Here is a 26562-nt window from a genome sequence, read left to right on the forward strand (position 1 = left end):
TGTTCAAAGTCATGAGAAAATTTCTGTCTCTTTGTGGCGTGGCGTGGGTACGATCGGGAACAGTGCAAAGATGGTGGGTGCTTCAGCTGTCTGCTGGAGCAGGACGGGCGAACGATGCTGCCGTGGGTGGTGTGCGGCTTCCTCTGCTCTCCTGCGCTGCACGCTGTGAGCCAACCGCCTTCTCGTAATAAACATGTACAGGAAATTCTGCCATACCTCTTTTACAGGAAAGGCTTTTTTGTTTCTTTTGAGTATCAGTTAGCTGTTTCTTATCAATTAACACAGGCAGATGCAGGGTCCCCTGCCAGGCTGTGAGGAAAGGCTGCTGCTGTAGTCTTCCCTTGGTCCAGTTGCTGTTCTGCTCTTAAGATTCTTTAGATCCAGGAAGCGACATCTTTGATCTTAGAGCCTTTTGCTAGATTTAATGGCAAAATCAGTGCTTTAATTAAACCAAAAAGGTAAGGGTATTCACTTGCAGCTCCTTTTATTTTGGCAAGGGGGAAAATCTGGCAGTTCTAATAGGTTTTTTTAGGCATTTTAATTTAATCAAACTTTTTTTCCTCTTTCTTTTGAATCTGTGAAGACCTGAGTATCTGACAGTTTACATTTCAGGAAGAGTGGGGAAGCCAGGCTGTCTCTCTAGAAATAATGTGGCATGCTAAATGTGAAATTTTAGAAATGAGAGAAAAGTCCCTTAATTTCTTCCAGTAGTAATTGGTGTTTCTAGCAAGTAGCGGAAAATACTTGTGTTAATTGTGACTTTTATCTAGCTCATGTAAAAATAGCTTTTTGTAAATAAGTTAGTCCAGTTCCTTTACAGTTGTACTGAAGTGCAACTTCCAGAGCCGAAGTGATCTAAAAGATCTGTATACATATCTGCCATCATCTCTAATGTCTGTTCTTTGGCATATATACCGAATAATGGAATTAGATTACAGGTCTTGCTTATTTTCAGAAGACCTTGTGTAAGTGTTTTTGACTCTTTCCTATAGTTTTTGTTACTGTATCATTTAAACACCTGCGTACAACTGAAAAGGGATTATAAAGCTTTGACTTTTTGAGTTGATTTTTCAAATAAAGTTTGGAGAGTCAAGACCTCAAATGCAGAGAGGTGTTGTGTCTATGGCATTAGTTTTGATTGTTGAGCTTGTTTTTGTTTCTTTGTATCAGCTCTTATTCCTCTACTTGGTTGTTAATTATTTCTGTATGTCTTTGGAGTTGTGGTTGGGTTTTGTGGTGGGTTTTTTCATTCTGATTAAAATAAGTCCCTTTCATGTATTTTACTAAATTATAATTCAAAATATTTTATCTTTTGTTTTTAAGGTGAAGAAGAAAACTGTCTAATCAAAGAGCAAAGATGCAGAGCACTTCAAATTACCTCTGGCTGTTGTCTGACATTCTAGGACAGGGAGCTACAGCAAATGTTTTCCGGGGACGACATAAGGTTTGTGAGGAATTACTAATCTGAGTAACATGTAAAATTGAAATTTTTTCATATGTGGGTAGCGTCATGAAATCAACAAAAAAACATTCAAGATTTAGGCCTAAACGGATCTGTCTCTCTAACTACTCATACTTAGTTTTTAATTTTTAAGGTTCATCCACTGAATTAGAGTTCTGTACAGTTATTTTTGAGGATTTGTTTTTAATATTGTATCATTTGTCCTTGTAAAATATTAACTGTTATTAATTCTTCATTCTTTCATTCTTTAGTTTCATGGAAGAAATACTTCTTGCTTAAGAATTTAAATAGGAATAAAAGTCTTATCAGTTTTTATTACCTATATCATTTTTGTCTTTGTTAAATTCTCTTTTCATAGTTTTTCCCTGTTCTTTTAAAACCCGTTTTTTGTGACTTTTATGATTTTGTACTGTAAGTAAAATATTCTTAACATGTTATCGTATTGGATGAAGTTGCTGTTAATCTTTGTCCGTAAGTCAATGCTTCATACGTGTCTAGGACACCATCTTCTTGGTGACATGCCTTGGAGTAATCAGTACCAAATAGTACATCTTTGAGCATTTTTGCCATGTAAATTATATACTGATGTGTATGTTGTAAGCTGAGTGAGGGGCTAAAATGACCTTACTTGTGTAGGTCATTCTATTCCTATGAATTTCACGGTATATCTCACAAAATGAAGTAAGCTTAGTTGTGAATGTAATGTTCCCTTATAGTAATGACAGTCTGTGTGAAATCAATATGAAGCTATATATAAGCTACAGTTTTTTCCACATTTAACTGTGAAGCAACACTAAGCAATAATTTAGCAGTTAATGTGCTTTTCTGGCTGAGTGAATTTCAACACAGAATGATTCCCCTGTAAACTTATGGTTTCATGGTTGCACTTCTTATCACCTTCTTATGCACATGACCTGCAGCTCATTGTCAACAGGGGAAAAACTTCTACCTGGGCACCAATAGCACATGTAAGTGTGCTGTACAACACGCCTAGTATAAGCACAGGAAGGCTTTGTCCTTAGAAAGATTCTGTTGCACACAAGGCTGCTAACGTAAGCTTATTCCTAGAGTGGGTGCAGGGAGGCACTTTGCCCTGAGAGGGACAGGAGTTGCGCTCCCAGTTGGTGCTGTGGGTGCCTGAGCACATTGGGGCTTAGTCCCACTTGAGAACTTAAGTCTCTTGATTAAGCTCATGACGTGGGTTTGAATTGCTTCAGGATTTTGCATGAGTCGTATGTAGTGCTCAACGCTGCCTTCTTTGAAAAAACAAAATACTGCGTTATCAGTATAAACAAAACAATAAAGAAAAAGAGAACAACGTTCAGCTTCTGAAAGTTGTCTCTTAACTTAAGCAAGCCAAGATTCTCAACTGCAGTATGTCCATGTCTCTCACTGATTTGTGCCAAGTGGCTTACCTCTTGCTGAAAAATTATTTTTCAGCTAAGTTTATGGGTCATCCTTAAATGTGTAGCCTTTCTTACGCTAACTATTCTTTTTTTAAAAACACTTAGATTTTGTGGGCTAACAATGTGTTTCCATTCTGCTAGTCTGTTTGCTTCTAGTCTAAGTTAAACTAAACTGATATATACATAATTTTTTTTAGTAGAATCTTAATTTCCACCTTAACACAAAATACTATTTTGACCTATTTCTAATCCGGGCATGCTTGTATGCACAACAGAAAATGTCAAAATGCTTGGATAATGAGTATGTGTACATTCACAATCTTATGCTTCTGTTTGATTAGTAATTTGTTTGTTTTGAACAGAAAACTGGGGATTTATATGCTGTCAAAGTATTTAATAGTATAAGTTTCCTTCGTCCTGTGGATGTTCAGATGCGAGAGTTTGAAGTATTGAAGAAACTAAATCATAAGAACATTGTCAAATTGTTTGCCATCGAAGAAGAGGTAATGAATTGTTGTAGTTGTGATCCGAGATGCATGGTAGTAACCACAGTAATATTCTTTTTGCTTTAGCCTTAATTGTAGAGGATAAAGTTACATTTTTAAAGAATGGTAACATATGTGATGATGTAAATACTCTGACCCAGCCATCACCGTTTTTTGTTTTTCTTTCTTTTTTGTTGTTGCTGTTGTTGAAAGAACATGCTTGCTTTCAGTGTTTAGGCACAGGTCACGATTCTTCAAAGCCATCTTGAGAAACCACTGTCCTAAGCTTTATCTTGAATTAGGATTTTTAAGTTCTCTACATGTATGAATATTTAATACATACTGATAGTTGGAGGTGTTTCAGTAATCAGGTGTTTCAGAATACATGAAACAATATAAAAATTCACCTGCGCTTCTTTTGAAGAAGATGACCAGAATGGGATTTATGATCTAGCTACAGATTTTATTTTTCTTTTTTTTTGAAAGTAAGATCCTGTGGTTTTATGTAATTTCTGACATTATTTTCACGGTAGTCACAGACTTATCTTTTTTAATTTTTTTTCCAGACAACGACTAGACACAAAGTACTAGTTATGGAATTTTGTCCATGTGGGAGTTTATATACAGTTTTAGAGGAGCCATCTAATGCCTTTGGTTTGCCAGAGTCTGAGTTCTTAATTGTTTTGAGAGATGTGGGTATGTAGACTTTGCTCTTTAGTCTAATTCATTGACTGAAACAAACTCATACTTGTTTTGTTTATCTTGAAACAGCAAGAGATGAGGAATATGAATGACTGTCAACTAACTGAACAAATTAATATGGTCATAGGGAGTCACATCTTTTATTTATGTCTATAATGGTATAGATAGCTGCATTAAGAAGCCGTTTTTGTTTAAAGCATTGTTGTAATTCTTTTTGTTTGTTTGTTTCAAGATTGTTACATGTTGGACTGATTCCTAGTGATAATTAATCTCGGAAGAGTATATCAGAAAAGTAATGAGGTTTACCTGTGTCTGCCTGTTACAAAATTTTCCTCCATTACTTTATGGGAAAGATGTTGCTGAGAGCCAGAAATACTGTAATTTAGCTGTTTGAAAGAAAAAAGGCAACAATGCTTAGAATATTCTCTGGTCCTGGTCTTTTTGTTAATTGAGTGTCCCTTCTTGTTCCCATTTCCTAATGAGAGAGTAAACACACATGTCTTCCTAGCCACAGTTACAATTCAGTGCTTGTGCAGTCTGTGTCAAGATGTATACATAAATTCTGTCTTTATTTCTTTTTTTTTTATTGAAGTGGCTGGGATGAATCATCTTCGGGAGAATGGAATAGTGCACCGTGACATCAAACCAGGCAATATCATGCGTGTTATAGGTGAAGATGGTCAGTCTGTTTACAAACTTACAGACTTTGGTGCTGCAAGAGAACTTGAAGATGATGAACAATTTGTTTCTCTTTATGGCACAGAAGAGTATTTAGTAAGCCCATATGATTTCAATTTCTGTTGAAGAAATGTTTGAAGCCCAAGGCCCTTTGTGATGAGAGTAGAATAGGTGAAGGTCAGACTGTTGGGACTTAGTATTTAAACCTTTGTATTATAATTGTTTTTATAACTTTCCACTTTTTTCACCTTGGGTCATGCCAGTTGTTTTGCTGATCTGAGCACAGTAGCCTTTGAATAATTTCCAGGTCCAGCTTCCACTATTGCCTTGTATGAAGGGAAGAAGAACAGTATTTTAGTTATGAATGTCTTTGCCTTTATCTCTCTAGATATTTTTCAGTTTGTATTTGAGCTACTTGGATGATGTTAGGTGTAGTTAAGATTCACTTGACATCTTAGTTAACCAAAGAGAGGCAAGCTAAGAAGCATCAATACAAACATCTTAAGCATAATTTTCTTCCTGCCATGTTTTCCCACGTGTAGTATCGTAACTGATATTCTCCTCTGCTATGAATCTTTTTCCAATTTGGTTTCTGTTGTTTCAAAATCATCTGGAGGAATACTGGCTTCTTCCTCTTCTTTAGTGTTGTTTTATTCTAGTAGTCAATCTTTAGCTAAATTTTAAAATATTTTTTGCAAACTTTTAATAACAGTAGCTGTCATACCTGGGAACACTTGTGATGTTCTGTCAGAATGACTTAAGCAAATTCTAGGATACAAGCAAACTTTGCTTTTTGATAAAAGAGCTGAAAGTTTAGAATGACAAATTATCTTGCTGTGAAATGATAGATTGGGGTTTTGTTCTTTATATTGTTCATAAAGCAATTCTAACCTCGTTTTTTCTTGTTTTTTTCTCTTTAGCATCCTGATATGTATGAGCGAGCAGTTCTGAGGAAAGAGCATCAGAAAAAGTATGGAGCAACAGTTGATCTGTGGAGCATAGGGGTGACCTTTTACCATGCTGCAACAGGGAGTTTGCCTTTCCGACCTTTTGAAGGACCTCGTAGAAACAAGGAAGTAATGTAGGTAATTTAGAAGGAGAATTTTATTTGTTTGTAAATTAAGTCAGTCCATGAAATGCTTTTTATCTACAAATTCTACACACATATAGTAAACATTAAAATAGTGAAAATATTTAAGGGAAAACGTTCTTTAACTTTGTTGTGGTTTAACTGCAGTAGGCAGCTGAGCACCACACAGCTGTTCGCTCACTCTCCCACAGTGCGATGGGGAAGAGAATTGGAAGGGTAAAAGTGCGAAAACTCGTGTGTTGAGATAAAGACAGTTTAATAAGTAAAACAACCCCAAAACACCAACCCCAACAAAGCCCCCCCCCGCCCCCAAACCCAAAGAAAAAAACCAAGAGAAGCAAGTGATATAAAAAAAACCCCATTCCTCACCACCAGCCAACTGATGCCCAGTCAGTCCCTGACCAACTGCCACCCTGGCAAATTTCCTCCCCCCCAGCTTTTGTTGCTGAGCATGATGTCATATGGTATGGAATATCCCTTGGGGTCAGCTGTCCTGGCTGTGTCCCCTTCCAACTTCTTGCCTGCCCCCAGCCTCCTTGCTGGCGGGGCAGTATGAGAATTAGAAAAGGCCTTGACGCTGTGTAAGCACTGCTCAGCAATGGCTAAAACATTCCTGTGTTATCAACACTGTTTTGGTCACAAATCCAAAACACAACACCATATGAGCTACTATAAAGAAAATTAACTCTATCCCAGCCAAAACCAGTACGAGCATTCTGCTTCGACAAGGAATTTACTATGTGCACCTTAAGACCTGAATTAAGCATCAGAGCTCCCCCAAAATACTGATGTTTTTCCACACATCTTTCCTTCACCATGGCACTAGGCTGGTCTGTTGCAGTGTGGTGCATGTAACTTGGATATTCAGGCAAAATTATGGTATTCGGAAATCGTTTTTCAGTGCTGCAAATTTTTGTTGTCCTTTAAATGATTGTCTTCCCAGGCAGTCTTGAACTGCATGCGCTACCCATGAGACTGACATTTTTTGAGTAGCATAAGTGTGGACTGTGGCTGAAGATAACAGGGGTAGCTCCTGAATGGGAAACAGAAGTTGTGTCTATGACGTGCTGGTTGGAATTGATGCCTGTTTCGTCTTAGTCTAGTTCTATTTTATTGTTGTTATGTGTGTTGCATTTAAGAAATAAAGCAAGGTGGTATTTCGGAACTCTGATAGACCGCTAACATCTCTGTTCTGGTACTCCTTGCAAAGCTGACTCCAATTTTCTTAGTTTAAGGAACTGCCCATCCTGTGGTTATCCCACAGGCATTCTTCTGCTTGAAAGATAAGCAAGGAACATATGTTTTGTATGTACCTTGTCCTCCAAAAAGAGAAAGCACAACTGAAATTCTCTGTTGCAAAAAGCCTGTTGCTTCTGACTGGTTTCATGAGGAATTTGAGAAATACTAGCCTGTTCAGTACAAAGTTAGACAATGCCAAATTGTATCCAAATTGCTAGGTGTTTCCAAGTTAAAGTAATTTCTCAAAGCCCACCTCCTATTCCTTCTTTATCCCCAAGTGACTTTATGGTGGCTGAATGTCATCTCTTGCCATGGAACATGCTAGAAGTTAGTCAAGTAAATGCCTAAATTGCATGCCTTTGCAATCTGACTTTGATTAATTAACACTTGTGAAAAAACTTCAGCTTCCTTCAGTGATGCCTGAAATATCTCCTAAATTTTTCTCAAACCTGAGCTAGACAAAGTTGCTTCTCCAAGATAGCCTGAAGTATTTCCATTTCATTGTTTACTATTTTAGCACTACTCTGTCAGCTTGTAAGTGAAGCTTCCTAATTATTGCACCACCTACAAATTTAGGCCAGCCTGTTTAGATTTATATTATTGATACCCCTTTGAGGATTAGTTATTAGACCTATGTATGTATAAGAGGTAGTAGTTGAAGTCTCTATTATTTTTATAATGTATTGCAGGTATAAAATAATCACTGGAAAGCCTTCTGGTGCTATTTCTGGAATACAGAAAGCAGAAAATGGACCAATTGAGTGGAGCTGGGAGATGCCAGTATCTTGCAGTCTTTCAAAGTAAGTTTGAACTTCTCACAAAATATTTCAGTGCTACTTGATTGGGCTTTTCCAGTTATTCTGTCAGGATTGGTTCTTTGGAACAGAGGTCTGACTGTTGCAGTTGTTTCCTTTGAACTCTTCAGTAGACCAGTATGGTCTGCTATTAGGTTATCTAGTGCTTTTTCTTCCCATCTATCCAAATAGTTTTATGACTACTAAGTCATAAGAGAGAGAAGACTGAGAATCTGAAGTGGTATGAGTAGAAGAAAGATTATTACTGTATTTTCTCCACCCTTAGGAAAGAGTATGACGATGTAATAAACTTTGAATTGACGGCCCCCCTTTCTTGCAAGAATGTGACTTCAGACATTACAAAGATTAGGCAGTAGGAAGGAAATTACAAGAAAAGACAGTTCAGAGACTTGCATTTTTGACAGAAAACAATTCACATTAGCACATTTTAACATATTTTCATAGTATCTTTTAGATTTTTTTTTTTATCATCGTATTTTTGCTTCGTATGTCATAATACTCAGTAGGAAGAGCCATGGAAGATCTAATCTCAATATGGTCTTAAAAACACCTCCCATAACCCATTTACCAATTTATCTTCCTGAGACTTCTTCAGTACTTTGAAGTTACTACTCTTTCACGGTAAAGGGAGAAAGAAATTGTTCTGTGATTCTGTGACTCTAGAGACAAACTTTTCTGAAAGCCAAATATGTAGATCCATAAGGGGTGTAGAGTGAAAGTCTGGTTTATATAAATTCATTAGTTTATAGTGTGCAGAACTTGCAATTTATATATATTTTTCATTGTACTGCTCAGTTGTTTCCTCTGCTTATTCCATATAATTGAAGTGCTTGAAATAATAAAGGAAGCAGATTTTTTCATTAAACATCTGTTTACGGTGATATTTTCAAGTAGCATTTAAACAGTATTTACTGTTACAAGTTTAGTACTAAAGTGAGTTTGAGCACAGCATCCGCTGACCTCTAATGGGGCCGTCAGTGTGCTTGTAAGCCACTGGAGCTTGCTTCAAAATGTTGCCAGTTTTACCACTGGATTCAGGTTTGACGTATACATAATGTTAAAACTTTGAAGAAGTTGTTCATAATACAGGAATAGGATCCATAAAGTTCCTTGCAATTAGATTCTTGAAGTAAAAATACAAGAAATTTAAGCTGTCCTTTCTCCTAGAATAGTAATGACTGTAAGGTAATAGTTGCACATTTTTCTTTGCAGCAGTTGAGCTGCATGTGTGGAGTACTTTTTTAGCCCCATCTCAATCAGGATGAATTCTATTAGTGTTGACAATTTAAATAATGAGTCTTTGCTAACCCAGCTGATTTTGATTGAAAGCAACATAGCGTGCTCACACAAGCAGCTCAGCCAGCAAACCATAAATGGCAGTAGCTTCCTTCGAAGTGATAAACTGTCGGAAGTGTATAGGATGAGCTGAGTAAAACACTACTGCCCAGCAGTAGTAGAAGGTGACCTTAGCTCTACAATGTAGACTTTTAAAATTGCATGCTATTTTTCCAGTGCTTGTGAAATTGGTCAGATACCAAGGAAAAAATATTTAATAGTTGAGCCTAAAAAGGAAAGAGAGAAACTATGTGTATTAATGAAAAACAATGGACATTACCATTTAAAATTTTGTTTTTCAGTGGGGGGGGGGAAATAAAAGCTCAGGAGTATTCTTCAATGGATAATAGATTTGCATTCATGAGACAAGTAAAATGAAGTATTGCAGTTGGTTACAAGGTGGAAAAATCCAAGTAGATCCAAGTTGTCTTATCTCCTTCCTGGTGTCCTTTAGGGGTCTGCAAGTACTGCTTACACCTGTCCTTGCGAATATTCTTGAAGCAGACCAGGAAAAATGCTGGGGATTTGACCAGTTCTTTGCAGAGACGAGTGACATACTGCACCGAATAATAATCCACATCTTTTCACTACAGCAGATGACCTTGCACAAAGTTTATATTCATAGCTATAATACGTAAGTGTTCTCTCTCTCTATTTTCATTACTTTGCTTTTATTCAGGCAAACAGTACTGTGACGTCAGATCACCAGTGTTACAAATTCAGTAGCCTTTCCTTGGTGGTTTATCTGAGGAAGTGAAAGCTTGTAATTCTCCTGAGTAGTCACAGTGCATAGAAGCATCTTGACCATAAAATATTTCTAATAAAAATAAAATCATTGAAGGTCAAATCAACTGATCTTAAACTTGGTCTTAATCAGTGACAGAACATGGACTTAATCCTTGATGTGTTACAATGTGTCTGTGTTCTTAATGGATACCAACTCATCCCGCATTTGTATTTGTTACTTGTTTACAAAGTAGTTTTCAAGAGACTGTGTTCAACTCTCACTTTTCTTATCTTGTCCTCAAGAATGCAAAATATGCACATCATCTGTGTCTGACATAAAACTCTTACAGGGGTTCTGAAGTTGTAATTGGTACAATTTAGGATCCTGAGTTATATGGAGTTCATTTTATGGTCATTAAGTGCTGATGTTAAAAGCTCTAAAGTCTGATTTACAGTTTGATTAAAAAATAAGTGCCTTTTCTCTGTCTTATTACAGATAATACAGAGCATGCATTACTCTCTAATATGTGAACAGATACAGTTATTTCATCAAATGTGTAAATACAGTTCTGGCCTTTTCCAGTTTTTCTTTTCTGTTCTGTCATTTGTATTTTGAGAGAGCTCAAAGACTATTTTTGCAGAGAATTCTCGCTTGTAGCTCAAACTGCTATTTGTACTTTATTTTTTTAATTTATTTTATTATTATTTACCTTTATGATTATTTATATATTAGCTGTAGTATTAAGAAGTGACAGGGCACTAGTGCTGCACAGGAGGCAAATTGGTCCTTCCTGTTAGTGTGCTTAAGGTTTTTCTTCTTTGTGGGAGGTTTTGATTGGTTGGTTGTTGGTTTGGGTGGGGGTTTTTTTAGTGGGGGTGGGGGAGGAGGTTTGCTACAAATTCTTGTTCCTTGAATCTGTTGGTTGCTGGAAATAAATACCAAAGTGTCTTTGGTCTTACTTATCACTGCTTTTTTAGGAGACAATCTGCCTGTTTGTTAGCTTACAGGCTGAATTTAAGGTGTGTGCTTTTTGACATGTAAAACATGCAGACTTTTCTGTTGGAGAGACCATCCCTCTCCTTTGAAGAAATGGGTATGCCTGAGAAAACTAAAGTATGCTTCCTTCCTCTCATGTGGTGTTGCCTGTTGTTACTGACCTTCAGACGTTTGGCCAAAGCAAGTTTGTTTACACAGACATGCCTTGGTGGAAAATCAGAGGTAGAAAGGGAAGTTTGACATTTTGCGGGAAATAGCATTTCTTTTTGTAACAGAGCAGCCTGGAGCCTTAGGCAGCGTGCTGCTTTTTGTTCTGCTTATAAGGCAAATTCTTTATGTGTAAAACCAGTGCTTAATTAACCAGAAGTAAAAGGGATTTTTATTTAAGCAATACAAAATCTGAATTGTTGAACTATTGTAGTGAGTCTTACTACTGAATATATTGTTTGTATTATAGAGCTGCTATATTTCATGAGTTGGTCTACAAACAGACAAAAATACCATCTCAGAATCAAGAACTGATATATGAAGGTCGGCGTTTAATACTAGAGCCTGGCAGATTGGCACAGCACTTCCCCAGAACAACTGAGGAGAATCCTATCTTTGTAGTAAGCAGGGAGGCTGTGAACATTGTCGGATTAATCTATGAAGAAGGTATATGAAAGTAATTTGCCCTTTCCTATAGCTATCTTTTGTAAATAGTTTGGGTTATTTAATTAATAGCGTTTGAAAATTTTCTCTCCTGAAGTTCTAAGTATGCAGTCCAGTTTTTTCAAAAATGCTGCGTATCCAGCATATTTTTAAAGAAACAGTAGCTGCTTGTAACGTTCCTAATGCTGTGAACCTGAGCATTTGTGTGTTAAGATGTAGTGGTGCGTATGGAGTTCCGAAATTTTTTGAAGTGTGACACTTTTAAGAAGTAGAAAGGAACATTATAGAATATAATTCAAAGCTGGTTCTTTTGTTCCATTGCTCACTAAGTGGAAATTCAAGTTTTGCTTTTATTTGTCATGAATGTGGTTAGCCTTTCAGTTAACACAGGAGGTCTTAACAACTTACCTTTGCTTAGAAGATAAGGTAATGCCATAACAGGAAAAAAAGAAATTAAGTTTTTGTATTTCCATTTATCATTGAGAAGCTTATAGAGGGCCCTATGCCAGAGCCCTTTTTTATAAGAGATGAGCTGGAGGACATGCCTCCAGTTGAGAGGTCAGTGTTGCTTTTGTCAGTATGTCCTACATACTGACTGCTCGGCCCAGCTGGCACTCACGTAGAGGTGCTGAAGAGTGTGGGTAGGTGAGCTGTTTGTGGAAGGATCAACAGGGCCTTTATATTGTGTCAGAGCTTTCTGAAGGAGTCAATGAGCATGAGAACAAAGGAGATTCAGCTGACAGAGGCTACCCTAGGTTTTAAAAAACTATTTGGTGAAGTCCTGCCCTTAAGAGTCTCAATGAAACTAAGCAGCCATGAGATAAGAGGGAACGGTCTCCCATGTGAGCAAACGTAAGGCTGAATAACAGAAATAAATGGTTGGCTTTCTCAATGGAGAGAGATTGCTAGTAGAGACCTGCATGAAATCTGTGCTGTGCAGCATGTTCAAAAGTGAGTCTGTAAAAGGAAGTGAAGGGCAGTTTCCTGAAGATGCCAAGTTATTTAAAGCATTTAAGATAAAGGCTGGTTTTGAAGGTGTGCATGAGAACCACATGATATTAAAAGGCTTGGGAGTAACAGATTAGATGAAAATCCATATAGATACTCATAAAAAGTGTACAGGGTGGAGAGGGGAAACAGTCTGAACTTTTGAAGTTTCTTATGGAAAATAAGAAATACAGATATTTGTTTTATGTTTCAGTTTTACTTCCTAAAGTACATCAACGTTATGATTTGGATGGGGATGCCAGTATGGCTAAAGTGAGTAATTACAATTTTAATTTCTATAGCTGTCTCAGGTAATGATACTAAAATGAAAGCTACTTGATTTTCAGATGAATAATGTTATGAAACTATTTCTAATATGGTAGTGAGGATGAGGATTCCGATTGACAGAAATGTATTTGTTAACAAGGGCTCCAAAAATATATTAAAGCCATACTTGGTATACAAAATATGGCTGTATATTTTTTTAAAAAAAGAACAAACCCAAAACCCAGCCTCCTAAAGTCCAAGTGCTTTGTTATTGCATAACTCAGTGATGGGGGGAAAGGAGCCTGCCACTTTGGAGTCCTGAAGTTAGCTAGAAGATTCATAACATCCCCCGTGATGGTGCAAAACTTAACGTAAGAAAAATAAATTTCATCTTTCTCTCGATAGTGAGGAGTCTCTAGGACTCTGCAGCAGTGTGGAATTTCTGTTGCCTCTCTTGCAAATTTTCAGAATCTGTGGGAGACAAGTAGAGGATGTTTCATTCCTTTGGTCATTTTTCTAAAACTACTGAATGTATGCATTGCCATGCTTTGACTTTGTGACCACCATTTATACTATGCCTATAAAATACTGGCTACTGAGGAGCCTTGTATTCAGGCATGGTAGTCCTGAAAGCATATGTGTCTTTGAATACCAGAAGTCTTCGGAATTAATAAACAGAAAGTCATCAGTTGATATTAATTATATAAAATATTGTAAATTATAGTTTCTGAAACTTTGTTCACAGTTCTAAATAATGCAGCAAACTTGTGAAATTATGTGAATGAAGAGAGTCCCTAGCCTTAGAATTTAAAAATGCATCATTACAAGTTTCTTTTAATGTATGTGTTTAATTCCTAAACTACTGAAGAAATGTACTTGTGACTTTCCAGAAATTAAAGTAAATCCTGAGAGTAAGTGGTGTCATTTTTGTTTAAGAGACTTATTTTCATTTCTAACAGATACTTCAGCATAACTGGAAAAACTCACCACCATGTTTAGCTCTGCCTCCATAATGAGCATTTGGTTATCTCCCGACTAAAGTTTGGGCAAAGTTATGCATTTTAAACTACCATCTTCATGTTGCTCTTTTATTAATCTGTGTTGCTTTGTTGTGATTAATTGACTCAAAGCAATTGTTAAGAGAATGCCAGATTAGTACTAATGTTGTTTGTTTTTTTCCACCAGGCAGTAACAGGTATCGTATGTTATGCCTGTAGAGTTGCCAGTTCTCTGCTACTTTACCAGGAGCTGATGCGAAAAGGAACACGATGGCTAATGTAAGCAATTGATTGAATTTCATTGCACTTTTTTTTTTTTTTAATTGAGATATGCCTTGATTATCAATACATAATTCTGTGATCTCCCAGTATCTTGGGAGGTTTTCTTTACTCCTTGAATATGAATAGGCTTTCTGAATTTTTTCCTTCTTTCTGTCATTAAGGAAACAAAAATCATTTTTTCTGACAATAAGGTTTAGGTATTTGCAGTTTCACTTTCTTCCGTGGATAATTTAAGTCTAACCTCTGGTAACATGCAGGTACAATTGAGCAGCTTGCACAAGACAGTTTTATATGAGGATTATACTAATGCATCTCTAACTGAAAGCAATTCTTAGTAGCAGTTATTATTGTAGGTATATTGTTGTATTACTGATTGCTGGTAAGATGACAGTTGAATACTTTTGTTATAGACTAATGCTTCACTTTTTTAGTGAAATAATCAAGGATGATTACAATGAAATGGTTCATAAAAAGACAGAGGTTGTCATCAGGCTGGATTTCTGCAGCAGAAACATTGAGAAAGCTGAGAAAATGTGAGTAGAAGTACTACACTGAATGCATTGATTTTTCATTATCATCTTTAATGACAGTGGTATTTTAAGTTATGTTTATTTACAGGGGTTTTGCATATAAAAATTAAATTTGAATTGACATGGATTTGCTGATGGCAGTGACTTAAACAGATTTAGTAATATGCTTTACTCAAATTAGAGTGTTAATTTTGCTGCTTAACCTAGTGGAAACAGGTAATTACTATTGAGTAGTGATTGTATGTGTTCTTTTTCTCCTTTCTTCTCTGACTCAGCTCACTTGCTGTTGTTGACTTTAGAAGCTATAGTAAAGCCTGGACAAAGAATCCAGTAGCTTTCCTTTCATTAGTGCTAGTGCTTTTGTCACTGAGTTTGCTCATGTGTGTTTATTAAGGATGACTTGAAATACTGCGCCTTTCACAGCTTTAAGACTGTAGCATTTTCTGCATTGAAGGAATTTTAATGTTGAAATACAACATACAGCAGCTGCAATAAAAAAACCCCCCAAACCAGAAAGCAATGAACCCCAAAAAAACCCCCAAAACCCACCAAAAAATAAAGCTCCATTAGCATATCACTAGACCACAGTGCATGCACATAGGGATGCCAAAAGTAAACTGCACAGGTAATTCTACTTCTGACATTTTTTTAAGTGCCTGATTATTATGTTATTTTTGTCTATTTTGGTTAATTCAAATGGCAGAGGTCTGTGTCACAGAATCTCATTGTTGCCCATATGGACCCATTTAGATCTATATAGTAGAAAGATTTTAGAGCGCTTTCTTTAAAACTGACAAAATTTACAATGAGCAACTAAAGAATTGTTATCTTTTAGCACAGGAGACTTACAAGTTTCAAAGACCGCAGAAGACACTTATTTCTCTTGTCTTCCATTCCAAGGAAGTAATTGTTTTTCAGTGGTCAGACTCTTCTGCCCTACCTCTTTCAGTCAAGTGCTGTCTGTAGGAGATGGGACTGCACCACTGATTTCTCCCTCCAAGTTTCATTTTCTCTCTCTCCCAATCTTTGTTTCATCTCCCATCTCCGAGTCCCACTCAATGTCCAATTCTCAGTCACATTCCTTTCCACTTGTAAAGTGTCTTTGCAGTGTTTTGTTCAGTCTTTCCACAAACTAGCATTAGCTCAATCTTTAAGGTGTGATATTCTTACGCAGTCTGATACAAACTTTAAACCCCGGCTCTTCACAGGATTCTCCTATGGGTGGTTGTTTTCCTATTCAGCCTATTGCCAGTCTCCTTCAAATGCTGTCTTGGTCATAGGATTCTCTAAACTTGCTTCCAGGCTGCTCTGAAAATGTAGATGCCCACAAGATGATTAAAGCACACATGTAGAGCCATTGGGTTTGCAGACTGGACTTAAGACTAGACTTAAGCCATGTTGGAGCAAATATGCATGTATGAATTGAACAGCTTGTATGTAGTAATTATGGATACCCAAGGATTTGTCATAGTTGCTGTGTGCATGCCAAATGTACAAACTGACACACCTGAGCTTTAAGGTACTTGCTTTTAAAAAAACCCTACAAACCAATAGTGAAACTAGCAAGATAACAGTATACCTGTGTAGCCTAACTACAAATCATCAAGGCTGTAATGCAAACTGTCCTTCAAGGCAGTTTACACTAGTTGACACAACTGGTTCTTGCTCACTCTGTATTTGGTCCTGATAGCTTCTTCCTGCATTCTGCCAGGTCCCCACAGAAGAAAGCCACTTAGAGCTCAGAAGAAACTGCTGTAGGTTCTGATTTGTGACTCTAGTGCATTCAGCAGTATTTCAGAGCAGCAATTTGAACAAAAATTATGTTTACTTGTGAACTGGAGTAGTTCTCATGTGAACAGAAATTTGCTATGTGTTTGCACGTGGTCTTTTGGCCTCTTACAAAGGAGCAAGATTTTCAGTTTATTTGACTTCAGGTTACTTTTACGGAGTTAGCAAAGGACATGTCCTCTTGTTTGTCTTCCCTTTCAAGGCTATGCTTCCAAGCATGACAATGCAAAGCTTTTATTTGAAAAAGTAATCAAAGTATTGAACTTGGGCAAAGTATGTATTTTTTGAAAGCAACTGAGCTGGTTTTGTTGGTGTTTTTAAAAATAAAATGTGCCTGAGACTCAACAGCAAAAATACGTTCCTGAATGATTTACTTGGCACTTGAGCTATGTCATATGGAAAGTATCGATATGAACAGATGGTGCTATTAACCCAGCCTTTAAGGTTCTGGTAACGCAACGAACCCAAGGTTTTGGTAACTCAGGCTTTCCAATATGTTTCTGCGGAAAAGCATTTTGGTGCACTGGAGTGAGTATTAGTTTGTTGTGTGTCATTGACTACTTTAAGTAACTTTAGTTTGGTAACCTTTTAAAAATGATTCGATGAGAGGAAACAGTTGTCCACTGCCTGTCAAGTACAAGTAATGAGAATAGAATAAAACTGTCAGGAATGGAAGTTCCAAACTTCTTTTTAACAGTTCAAATGTAGGAAAAAATTCAAGGAATTTTTTTTCATAACTAAAATGTTTACATTATTAATGGCCATTAAAGGTTGTTAGTGTTTCATGGTTGGTGCTTGACAGATACTGTATTTCATAAAAAAGAAAAGGTAGTTATTGTTAATCTCTAGATTCAAGGAATATTTTGAGTGTATTCACTGCTTGTTTATTTTCTTTTTTAACTGTGGGGTTTTTTTGTGGTCAGATACGAGAATTTGATGCAGATCAGCTTGGAAGCATCAGAAGTGGATGAAATTTCAGAGATACACACAAAACTGTTGCGTGTAAGTATCTTACAAAGCCCCTGTCATTCTCAAAATCATGTTTCTAAAGAAAAAGCCAATACATGATAACACAGGTTTTTCTATGAATAACAACTCTGAATTTTCAAAGTCACTTCTAGACTGCCAAAGGTTGTTAAAATGCCCATACTGAGATGTGGATATCTTCCTGAAAACAGAGTAAATCCTTTTATTAGCCCAGTGTAGTGAAAATAATAAGTTCCTGAAAATAGTCTCATTTTCTAAAATACTCAAGTAAGAAATTGTAATGATGAAATATATTTTACTTTGAAGTTTTTTTCCCTTTCCTTAAAGCATTTTGAACTACTTTATTGGCTTTCTGAAATGGTACATACACAAACACACTTCAGAGTGATCTGCTTTGAAATTTACATCATGTTTCCAGACAAGTAAGGAAAAATTGAAAATAACTTTACACACTGGTGTCCTGGGAGCAGGTATAAAGTTCTCCATTCTAAAAGCGAAAGGTGATTAGTGCGTTTTTATTTTGAAGGTTGTATGAACTGTGGAGAAAGAAAGGTATGAATTATGCAGATAGTCATTATATGAATTCTTGACAAACCAAAAGAACAAGTGTAGAAGTAAATAGGGAATATATGAAAGGTAGAAACTTATTGTTGAGGATGCTGAAAGAAATTAAATATTAACTAACAGAAATGCCAGCATCAAAGGTGATTCTTTCTTTAATAATACCGTGTTCCAGCAAAGCCTAGGCAGATAATTGGGCATATTTCTTCAATGAAGGTCAGTGAAACAAATGGTCTATAATATTAATGTGCTCAGTTTGTTTTCAGCCTCAAGTGATTTTTCACCATGATTTAACCAGTGGTAAGATTGAACTTTCTTGCTCTTACGTAGCTCTCCAGCTCTCAAGGCACAATAGAAACTAGTCTTCAAGATATCAAAACCAAACTTTCTCCTGGTGGTTTACTGGCTGACACCTGGACAAATCAGGAAGGCATGCATCCAAAAGACAGAAAGTGAGTAACTGTATTAATTGTTTTAATATGTATTGAATTCTACATTGAGTTGTAGTTCATAAAACTCATTAATTGGTACTTAAGTTTATATATAAAATAGCTCATTTTCTTTCCTTTGTCACTCTAGTCCAGAAAGGCTGCAGGCGCTGCTATGTTCCATCACAGATATTTATTATCAGTTCAAAAAAGACAAAGCAGAACGAAGTAAGTAACTTATTTGATTCACTTTTAACATGAACTATAATATAAAGGACAGGTCAGTCCTTGTTCCACTAGGATATTTGTGGTAGGAATGGAGAGTTAGTCAGCGACAGTGAATATGTCTGTAGGTCTTTCTTAGTGAGGTACCATCTTAAAGCCCATATGAATGAAACGCCACTACTAATCTCATAAATTTGAATTGCAAGACTGGAAAGGAGGGGAAAAAAAAGTAAATGACGACTTTTACCTGTTAGGACAGGAGAAGGAAACCATATAGGAAATGGGTAAGCTTAGTGGAGTTTTACATAAATACAACTAACAGAATTAAACTGGTAATGTCTGTCATCTGCTCTGATCCTAGGGCTTCCTTATAATGAAGAACAAATTCACAAGTTTGACAAGTAAGTTTTGAAGTTACCTTTGGGAAATACCATGATTGCTTTCAGGTCCTTCAGGTGCTCTTGGCAATAACCTCTTCTGTTGATTTTTGTTGTAAATTATAACCTCTTTAGGATTGCTTTGTAAAAAATTTCCTTTAAATATCTTAGAAATACATAGTGGTGCCAGCATATGATAATGAGGTGCTTTCTGGCAGTGGAGTTTCTTCACTGATAGACCTTCTAAAGGTAGATGTGAAATACATGTTTGTTATCTGGGCATTACTGTCTTATAGGAAGTACATCTTTTTTCCTGTTTTTTTTAGGGAGGAAAAAGCCCTCAGTAAGAGTAAAGTGACTTTGTAACTAAGGCGGAGATAATTTTCTACAGATGAGTAAAATATGGGATAGCTGAACGACATTCTAGAATGATTTCATCTTCCAGGAAATATAATACGCAAAATAAATTTTAATGCAGTTCTCCATGCCTGTTTAAAATTGTCACTAATGAGAGGTGGCCACATTAAGTGTCTGTATGTTACCTGGGTGTCTAGACTCCTGTTAGGCCACACTGAGTCTACTGACTTACTCTTGAACAACTGTAAACAGCTGCTCTGCTCATGTTGCTGTACCTGTCTCAGGATCGATTCAGTTCCTCATATGCAGGTGCCTAATACTATTCAAGTTGACCTAAGGTAAAAATCTGGCTGAATGGCCGAACCCGAAGAGTTGTGGTGGATGGAGTTAAATCCAGTTGATGGCTGGTCACAAGCAGTGTTCCCCAGGGCTCAATATTGGGGCCAGTTCTGTTTAATATTTTTATCAATGATCTGAATGAGACGGGGTCGAGTGCACCCTCAGTAGGTTTGCAGACGACACCAAGTTGGGAGGGAGTGTTGATCTGCTTGAGGGTAGGAAGGCTCTGCAGAGGGATCTGGACAGGCTGGATCTATGGGCCCAGGCCAGTTGTATGCGGTTCAACAAGGCCAAGTGCCGGGTCCTGCACTTGGGTCACAACAGCCCCATGCAATGCTACAGGCCTGGGGACGAGTGGCTGGAAAGCTCCCCTGCAGAAAAGGACCTGGGGGTGTTGACTGACAGCCGGCTGAAGATGAGCCAACAGTGTGCCCAGGTGGCCAAGAAGGCCAACGGCATCCTGGTCTGTATCAGAAACAGTGTGGCCAGCAGGAGCAGGGAGGTGATCGTGCCCCTGTACTCAGCACTGGTGAGGCCGCCCCTCGACTACTGTGTTCAGTTTTGGGCCCCTCACTACAAGAAATATATTGAGGTGCTGGAGCGTGTCCAGAGAAGGGCAACAAAGCTGGTGAGGGGTCTGGAGCACAAGTCTTATGAGGAGCGGTTGAGAGAATTGGGATTGTTTAGCCTGGAGAAGAGGAGGCTGAGGGCAGACCTTTTCACTCTCTACAACTACCTGAAAGGAGGTTGTAGGGAAGTGGGTGGTGGTCTTTTCTCCCAAGTAACAAGCGACAGGACAAGAGCAAATGGCCTCAAGTTGCGCCAGGGGAGGTTTAGATTGGATATTAGGAAAAAGAATTTTCACCAGAAAGGTTGTCAAACATTGGAACAGGCTGCCCAGGGAGGTGGTTGAGTCACCATCCCTGGAGGTATTGAAAAGACGTGTGGATGAGCTGCTTAGGGACATGGTTTAGTGGTGGACTTGGCAGTGTTAATAGTTGGACTTGATGATCTTAAAGGTCTTTTCCAACCTAAATGATTCTATGACACAAGGCAAATGGGAAATCTACACATTTCTGGATGGACAGTTGGAAGCAGGGCAGGATATTCTTGTGCATCTCAAATGATGCTAGACACTTGTGTTTAATTAAGTGTGCTGGTTTTGGCTGGGATAGAGTTAACTTTCTTCATAGCAGCTAGTATGGGTATGTGTTTTGGATTTGTGCTGGAAACAATGTTGATAAAGCAGGGATGTTTTAGTTACTGCTGAGCAGGGCTTACAAGGAGTCAAGGCCTTTTCTGCTCTTCACCCCACCCCACCAGTGAGAAGGCTGGGGGTGCACAAGAAGTTGGGAGGGGACACAGCCGGGACAGCTGACCCCAATTGACCAAAGGGATTTTCCATACCATATGACTTCATGCTCAGCATATAAAGCTGGGGGGAAGAAGGAAAGGGGGAACATTCGGAGTGATGGCATTTGTCTTCCCAAGTAACCGTTACGCGTGATGGAGCCCTGCTTTCCTGGAGATGGCTGAACACCTGCCTGCCCATGGGAAGCAGTGAATGAATTCCTTGTTTTGCTTTGCTTGCCTGCGCGGCTTTTGCTTTACCTCTTAAACTGTCTTTATCTCAACCCATGAGTTTTCTCACTTTTACTCTTCCGATTCTCTCCCCCATCCCACTTGGGGGGAGTGAGCGAGCGGCTGTGTGGTGCTTAGTTGCCAGCTGGGACTAAACCATGACATTAAGTTATTGTCCTCATGGCTGGTTAGTTGAGTGATTCACTAGACTTTGCTGAGTGCTATATTAATTTAGACACCACTTCTGTAATTTTCTAAAAATTCTTGCTGTTGCTACCACTAGTGTGGCTTCACTGACAATTAGGGATAGAAAGCTAACATGCAGAAGGCAACTGGTATTCTCACAACCATGCCACTTGATTTTCCCATTGTGAAAGATAAATGGGGTCATTGCCAAGGGGAGGGGAGATTGCCTTAAGATGAAGGACAGTAGGGGCAGGAAACCTGTAAGATACACTAAAAGAGACTTGGACACATCATTGCCCTGCAACAGCAAGGGACTGAACTTAATGTGAGAGAGAATGTGAATGATAATTTCGTCATATGTTCTTAAGGATATGGTTGGAAAACAGGCAAACATTGGGACACAATCCATAGCTCATTTTAAAACTGCACTCCCTTGGGCAGATTAAAGAAATTTTAGGGCTTTTTCTACTACTCCAAACTGTGTCCTTGCATTAATATGTGAATAACTTCAAATAAATAGGCTTCATTTTCATGGTTTTGAATACTGGTATGTTTTCTATCACATGTCTCCTTGGGATTGTTCCAGTATCTCTGAGATCCTAACTACATCTTATTTTACTTGATTCACCCCAGAGAGAAATGGCAGTCGTTTTTGTTAAGAACTGTGTGCCATTAGCAACAGAAGCCGTCCTTTGTAATATTTACCACTAGATAGACAAGGGAGCAGCACTCAATTCAGATTTTTTTCTGGTTGAATGACAGGTATGCATGCCTGATGACAATCCAGCTACACTCCAGCCGGAATTTGATTAACCAATAGCTGTCATGCAAGACTTAATGAAATACCAGAAGCAGGTTTTACACTGTAGCGTCCCAGTATCCCTTAGTTTTGCTTACTGGTGCAATGCATAGCATGGTAAGGCAGTTACACTGGGATTACTGTCTGCAACACTAACCAGAATTGGGTTTTGTTTTGCTTTCCTGTCCTTATCTGCATGCTTTTTTCTCATCATAAACTTAAGTTGACACAAAAATCCTGGGTTTTTTCTTGCATGTATATTACTGAGCACAAAGGATTATTCATATATGCTAGAAGTTCCAAGTATCTGCAGAAGGCAAATAAGAAATAATAAGGATTTCTGTCCTTTCCATTTAGAATCCCTTTTCCTTAAATATACCTGCTCAGATAAATACTGACTCGGAGAAGACATTTGACTATTTGTTCATATACAAATAATTGCAACTAAATGCTTCAAATATTTTTTTTTTTCTCCCTGCTGGGGAATATCTTTGAATCATAAACTGTCAGTTCATGAAGCGTGTCGAATTCTTATACATTACAACAGCATGAATAAAGTTGGCTGAAGGGATTTTAAGTCCACATACCTCTTCTCCAAGCTTCAGAAAGTAAATTAGAGGAACGGGGTTTTGAAAGCAGTATAACACTGTTCCGGTTGTTCCTGTGTTGCAGGCAGAAGCTGTATTTGCATGCTACAAAAGCCATAGCTCTATTCAAAGATGAATGTGTCAGCAAGTATGATACATTTCTGGACAAGGCTGAGGACTGGACAAGGCAAGCTATTGATTTATTTAATATTTGGTAATGTTTACTGCACCAGGAAGCTCTTAAAAAAAACCCTTTTTTTTCCTTCAGGAAAATGCTTCACACAAGGAAGCAGTTACTGGCTCTCACCAACCAGTGTTTTGATATTGAAGAAGAGGTATCCAAATATCAGGATTATATAAATGAGGTAGAATGCTTCAAAATTATGTAAAGTGTTTGCATAGATAAAAGACTGTTCCACATTGTTCAGTGTCAATGGTGGTGTTTATAGTGAGTCTTACATTAATGCAATCATATTAAAATATAGGGCTGCATGGATGTAGTATTTGGTCTATAGTAGCTTCATTGCTGATGTCGGAGTGGTATAGAGAGTGGTGTAATTTTTTGAATCCTGACTTGATTTTGGAGGGGGTGTGTGTGTGTGTTTTGTTTTTGTTTTGGTGTGGTTTGGGGTTTTTGGGTTTTGTTTGGTAGTGTTAGCATTCCCCAAAAAAAATCTGTGCAAATGGATGTGGGTTCATTGAGCGCTGTTCTGTGTGCCTGTTATCATAACGGTATCTGAGCACCTAGAGGATTATCTTAATACTCTTAGGAAGCATAAAAACACTACTCCCATATTCAAGATTAGGGGATACATGCTTAAGGATACATGCTAAACCAATGCTGCTGGTGACATGAAAGAAAATGTTTTGTTAAAATTTGGGTGGTGACTCTGCAGGATGCAAACTTATCAGAATTACCTCAAAACTGAGAGAATAAGAGCATTTTCATGCAGTAAAATTATTATTCTTTATAAAGGAAATATAAATGGAAGAAAAGCACCTGATAGGTGTAAAAGCAATTAAAGAATGGTGGAGAGCAGCATTTTACTTGTTATTTGTTTGTATTTTAGTAGCACTACTGAAGTCAGTTATTACTTAGGATCCTGTTACCTTAGGATATCTACAAACATAACAAATAGATAATTTTCTTTTTGAGAGTTTATTATCGAAGTATAAGACAGTTAAGAAGATGGAACAAATCAGGGCACTATAGGTCATGTCAATACAAAACTTGCCATGATGATCTCAACTTGGGGAATATCAGCTGCCTTACTACTGTAATGATTTTATGAGGCGTCATAACAATGAAGAATTTAAAGAAGGATTTTAAGGTGGACATCAAGATACATGTGACAACTTATATTGTAACTTACATTTCCGTTTTATCTATTGTAGTTACAAGATGCTCTGCCGCAGAAAATGTTTGCAGCTTCCAGTGGGATGAAACATACAATGAATACAGTCTATCCAAGCTCAAACACATTAGTGGAAATGACTCTTGGGTGAGAATTTCTTAATTGGATTGTTGTAATATTCTATACCCGTTATACAGGTGAATTGAAAAAAAAATTATGGTTGACTTAGTGATTGCTGTATTAAGACCAAGAATTTTATATTGCAGAAAAAACTTTATATGGCTAAAGTGGTGGTACAGATTTGGAAGCTTTTAGTAAATGACCAACCTGTTATATGTCCCTTATTTTATATGTAATGACAAGCTGCTGAAAGCTTTCTGGTGGTGAGAAATCATAGCAGATAACTGTCCCTATAAAAATTTTACCCTTTCTTTCACTTCTTGTTACTACAGTATGAAGAAACTAAAGGAGGAAATGGAAGGGGTTGTTAAAGAACTGGCTGAGAACAATCACATTTTGGAAAGGCAAGCAATTGTTTTCCCTTTCTGGGCTGATACTAGAAACAGGCTTAATTTGGTACATTTTGTAGATCCAGAACTTAAACTAAGGGACGATTCTATAATCTCTTTAACTGTAAATATATTTTTGAACTGTTGATCTGAGGTGTAACAAAAAAAGAATGTATTCAAAACCTTGAAACGTTACTGTAAAATCTTTCTGACACAGCAATCATGGCATTAATTCTGAATTTAAACACAATACTTTTGCAGAAATCCAGTGGTGTCTTTTAACTCCTCACTTTTAGACATAATTTTTAACAACTGTGGAATTATACCAATCTGAATGAATGATTTTTCAGATTGCTTAAATAAAGTGAAGAGAAAGAGGCCAACATATTTCTTGCAATGCTGAGAGGGTACTGTCACTATCACATACAGGCTGACTTTGCTTTTTTTCTTAGGATGATGATAAAATATATAAAGATCTCCTGAAAGCTTCAGGGTAAATTGCTGGTAGAGCTAAGCTTAGCTTCAAGGTGAATTGGTTCTGTTTTGTTCCCCACCCCCAGTCCCATACTTGGAGCATAGTATCCTTTCTTCTGTCTTCTTTTCACATACAAAAGTTAGATACAAATGCATGTGGCAAGAAAAAAGATAACCCATAAATAAATCATATTGAATTAAGGATTACATCTATAATCTAGTCAATCACCTAAGAATACGCTGTTTTTTCATTTTAGATTTGGTGCTTTGACTATGGATGGTGGCCTGCGGAATGTGGACTGTATCTAGCTTTCAAAGGACCTGAAGAGGACTTGTAAATTTTTTCAAAGGGAAAAAAATACTGTTGGGACATTTAAAGGCAGATAATAAATCTGTATCCAGGGTTTTTTTTCCCCTCTACAACTGTAGTATTAAAAAAATGTAAATATGTATAATATGTAAATATAAAAGAAATATATATCTTTTTTTGGTCAGCGTTAGAATAGAATTACTCCTGGCAGGGAATTTAGGCCCTTGGAGGATCTCTGACAAAGTCCTAAAGGCAAAAGTGTTGTTGATGAAATTGACATTTGTATGCGCGGCATTCTTTTACATGGTTGAAAATGTTTTGTTATATTTTATGTTCATTTTAAACATTGCTGGTTTTAGTGTTGCTAAATACATCAGTAATCTTAATCTTGTTAAAATTTCTTTGTCTAAAGCAATTTTAACTAAGCAGTAGCTAAGGAACTTGAAGTAATCGGTTCATTATCTACTGATTATGGTCTTATGAAGCAAATGTATTTTTCAAGTCAAAGCGTAGTGTATAGTACCATCAATTTTTGGCTCAAACTAAGTGTCCTGCTACTATCAATCATGCTACTGATTTGCCAAAAGAAGTAATAGAAAGTAATATAAGGTTCTTCCTCCTGAAGCTGGTTTACTGTTTTGGGGGATTTAGCTTAGTATGTTAATTATCTGTTACTTGAACAAACCTATCTTCATAGGAATTGTGAACATGCATGAGTGAATGACTTAATGGCATAAATACATCATCAACCACTTATTGTACGGCGTGTACTTGCTTCTGTGTCTTTCCATAATTTCACTGCCTGTTAATTTCAGTATTATCTTATAATTTTTATTTCCTCGTAACTACAGTGCAAAGCCTGAAGTAGCAAATTGCAGCTTACCTTGCATCAGCCAGCTGTCCAGAAAACTTGTCCTGTACAATGGAATCACTAGCATAGGCTATATGGTATAGCCGCTAATCCTTTTTTTTTTTTTTGACCACTCTGCTGACGTGTGGTCTGAACAATGTTAGTTCTCTGTAACGGTGGCAAAATTCCTAGCCTCTGC

At 37.3% G+C, this 26562-nt stretch overlaps 1 protein-coding gene across 1 annotated transcript; it reads left to right on the forward strand.

The window, feature by feature from the left end:
* Positions 1–1344: 1344 nt before the first annotated feature.
* TBK1 (TANK binding kinase 1) lies at positions 1345–26232 on the forward strand. The gene is made up of 20 exons (XM_009807866.2): positions 1345–1444; positions 3231–3371; positions 3920–4049; positions 4648–4829; positions 5654–5814; positions 7752–7862; positions 9667–9846; positions 11393–11589; positions 12788–12846; positions 14026–14117; positions 14552–14653; positions 17362–17440; positions 18317–18438; positions 18566–18642; positions 19001–19040; positions 22951–23052; positions 23134–23230; positions 24261–24367; positions 24673–24744; positions 25461–26232. Exons 1-20 carry the CDS (start codon positions 1358–1360, stop codon positions 25510–25512), a joined length of 2190 nt encoding a protein of 729 aa, XP_009806168.2. The 5' UTR covers positions 1345–1357; the 3' UTR covers positions 25513–26232.
* The last annotated feature ends 330 nt before the right edge of the window (positions 26233–26562 follow it).

Source organism: Gavia stellata, chromosome 4 (genome assembly GCF_030936135.1).
Source record: "Gavia stellata isolate bGavSte3 chromosome 4, bGavSte3.hap2, whole genome shotgun sequence".
In the NCBI taxonomy this organism is placed as follows: Eukaryota; Metazoa; Chordata; class Aves; order Gaviiformes; family Gaviidae; genus Gavia; species Gavia stellata.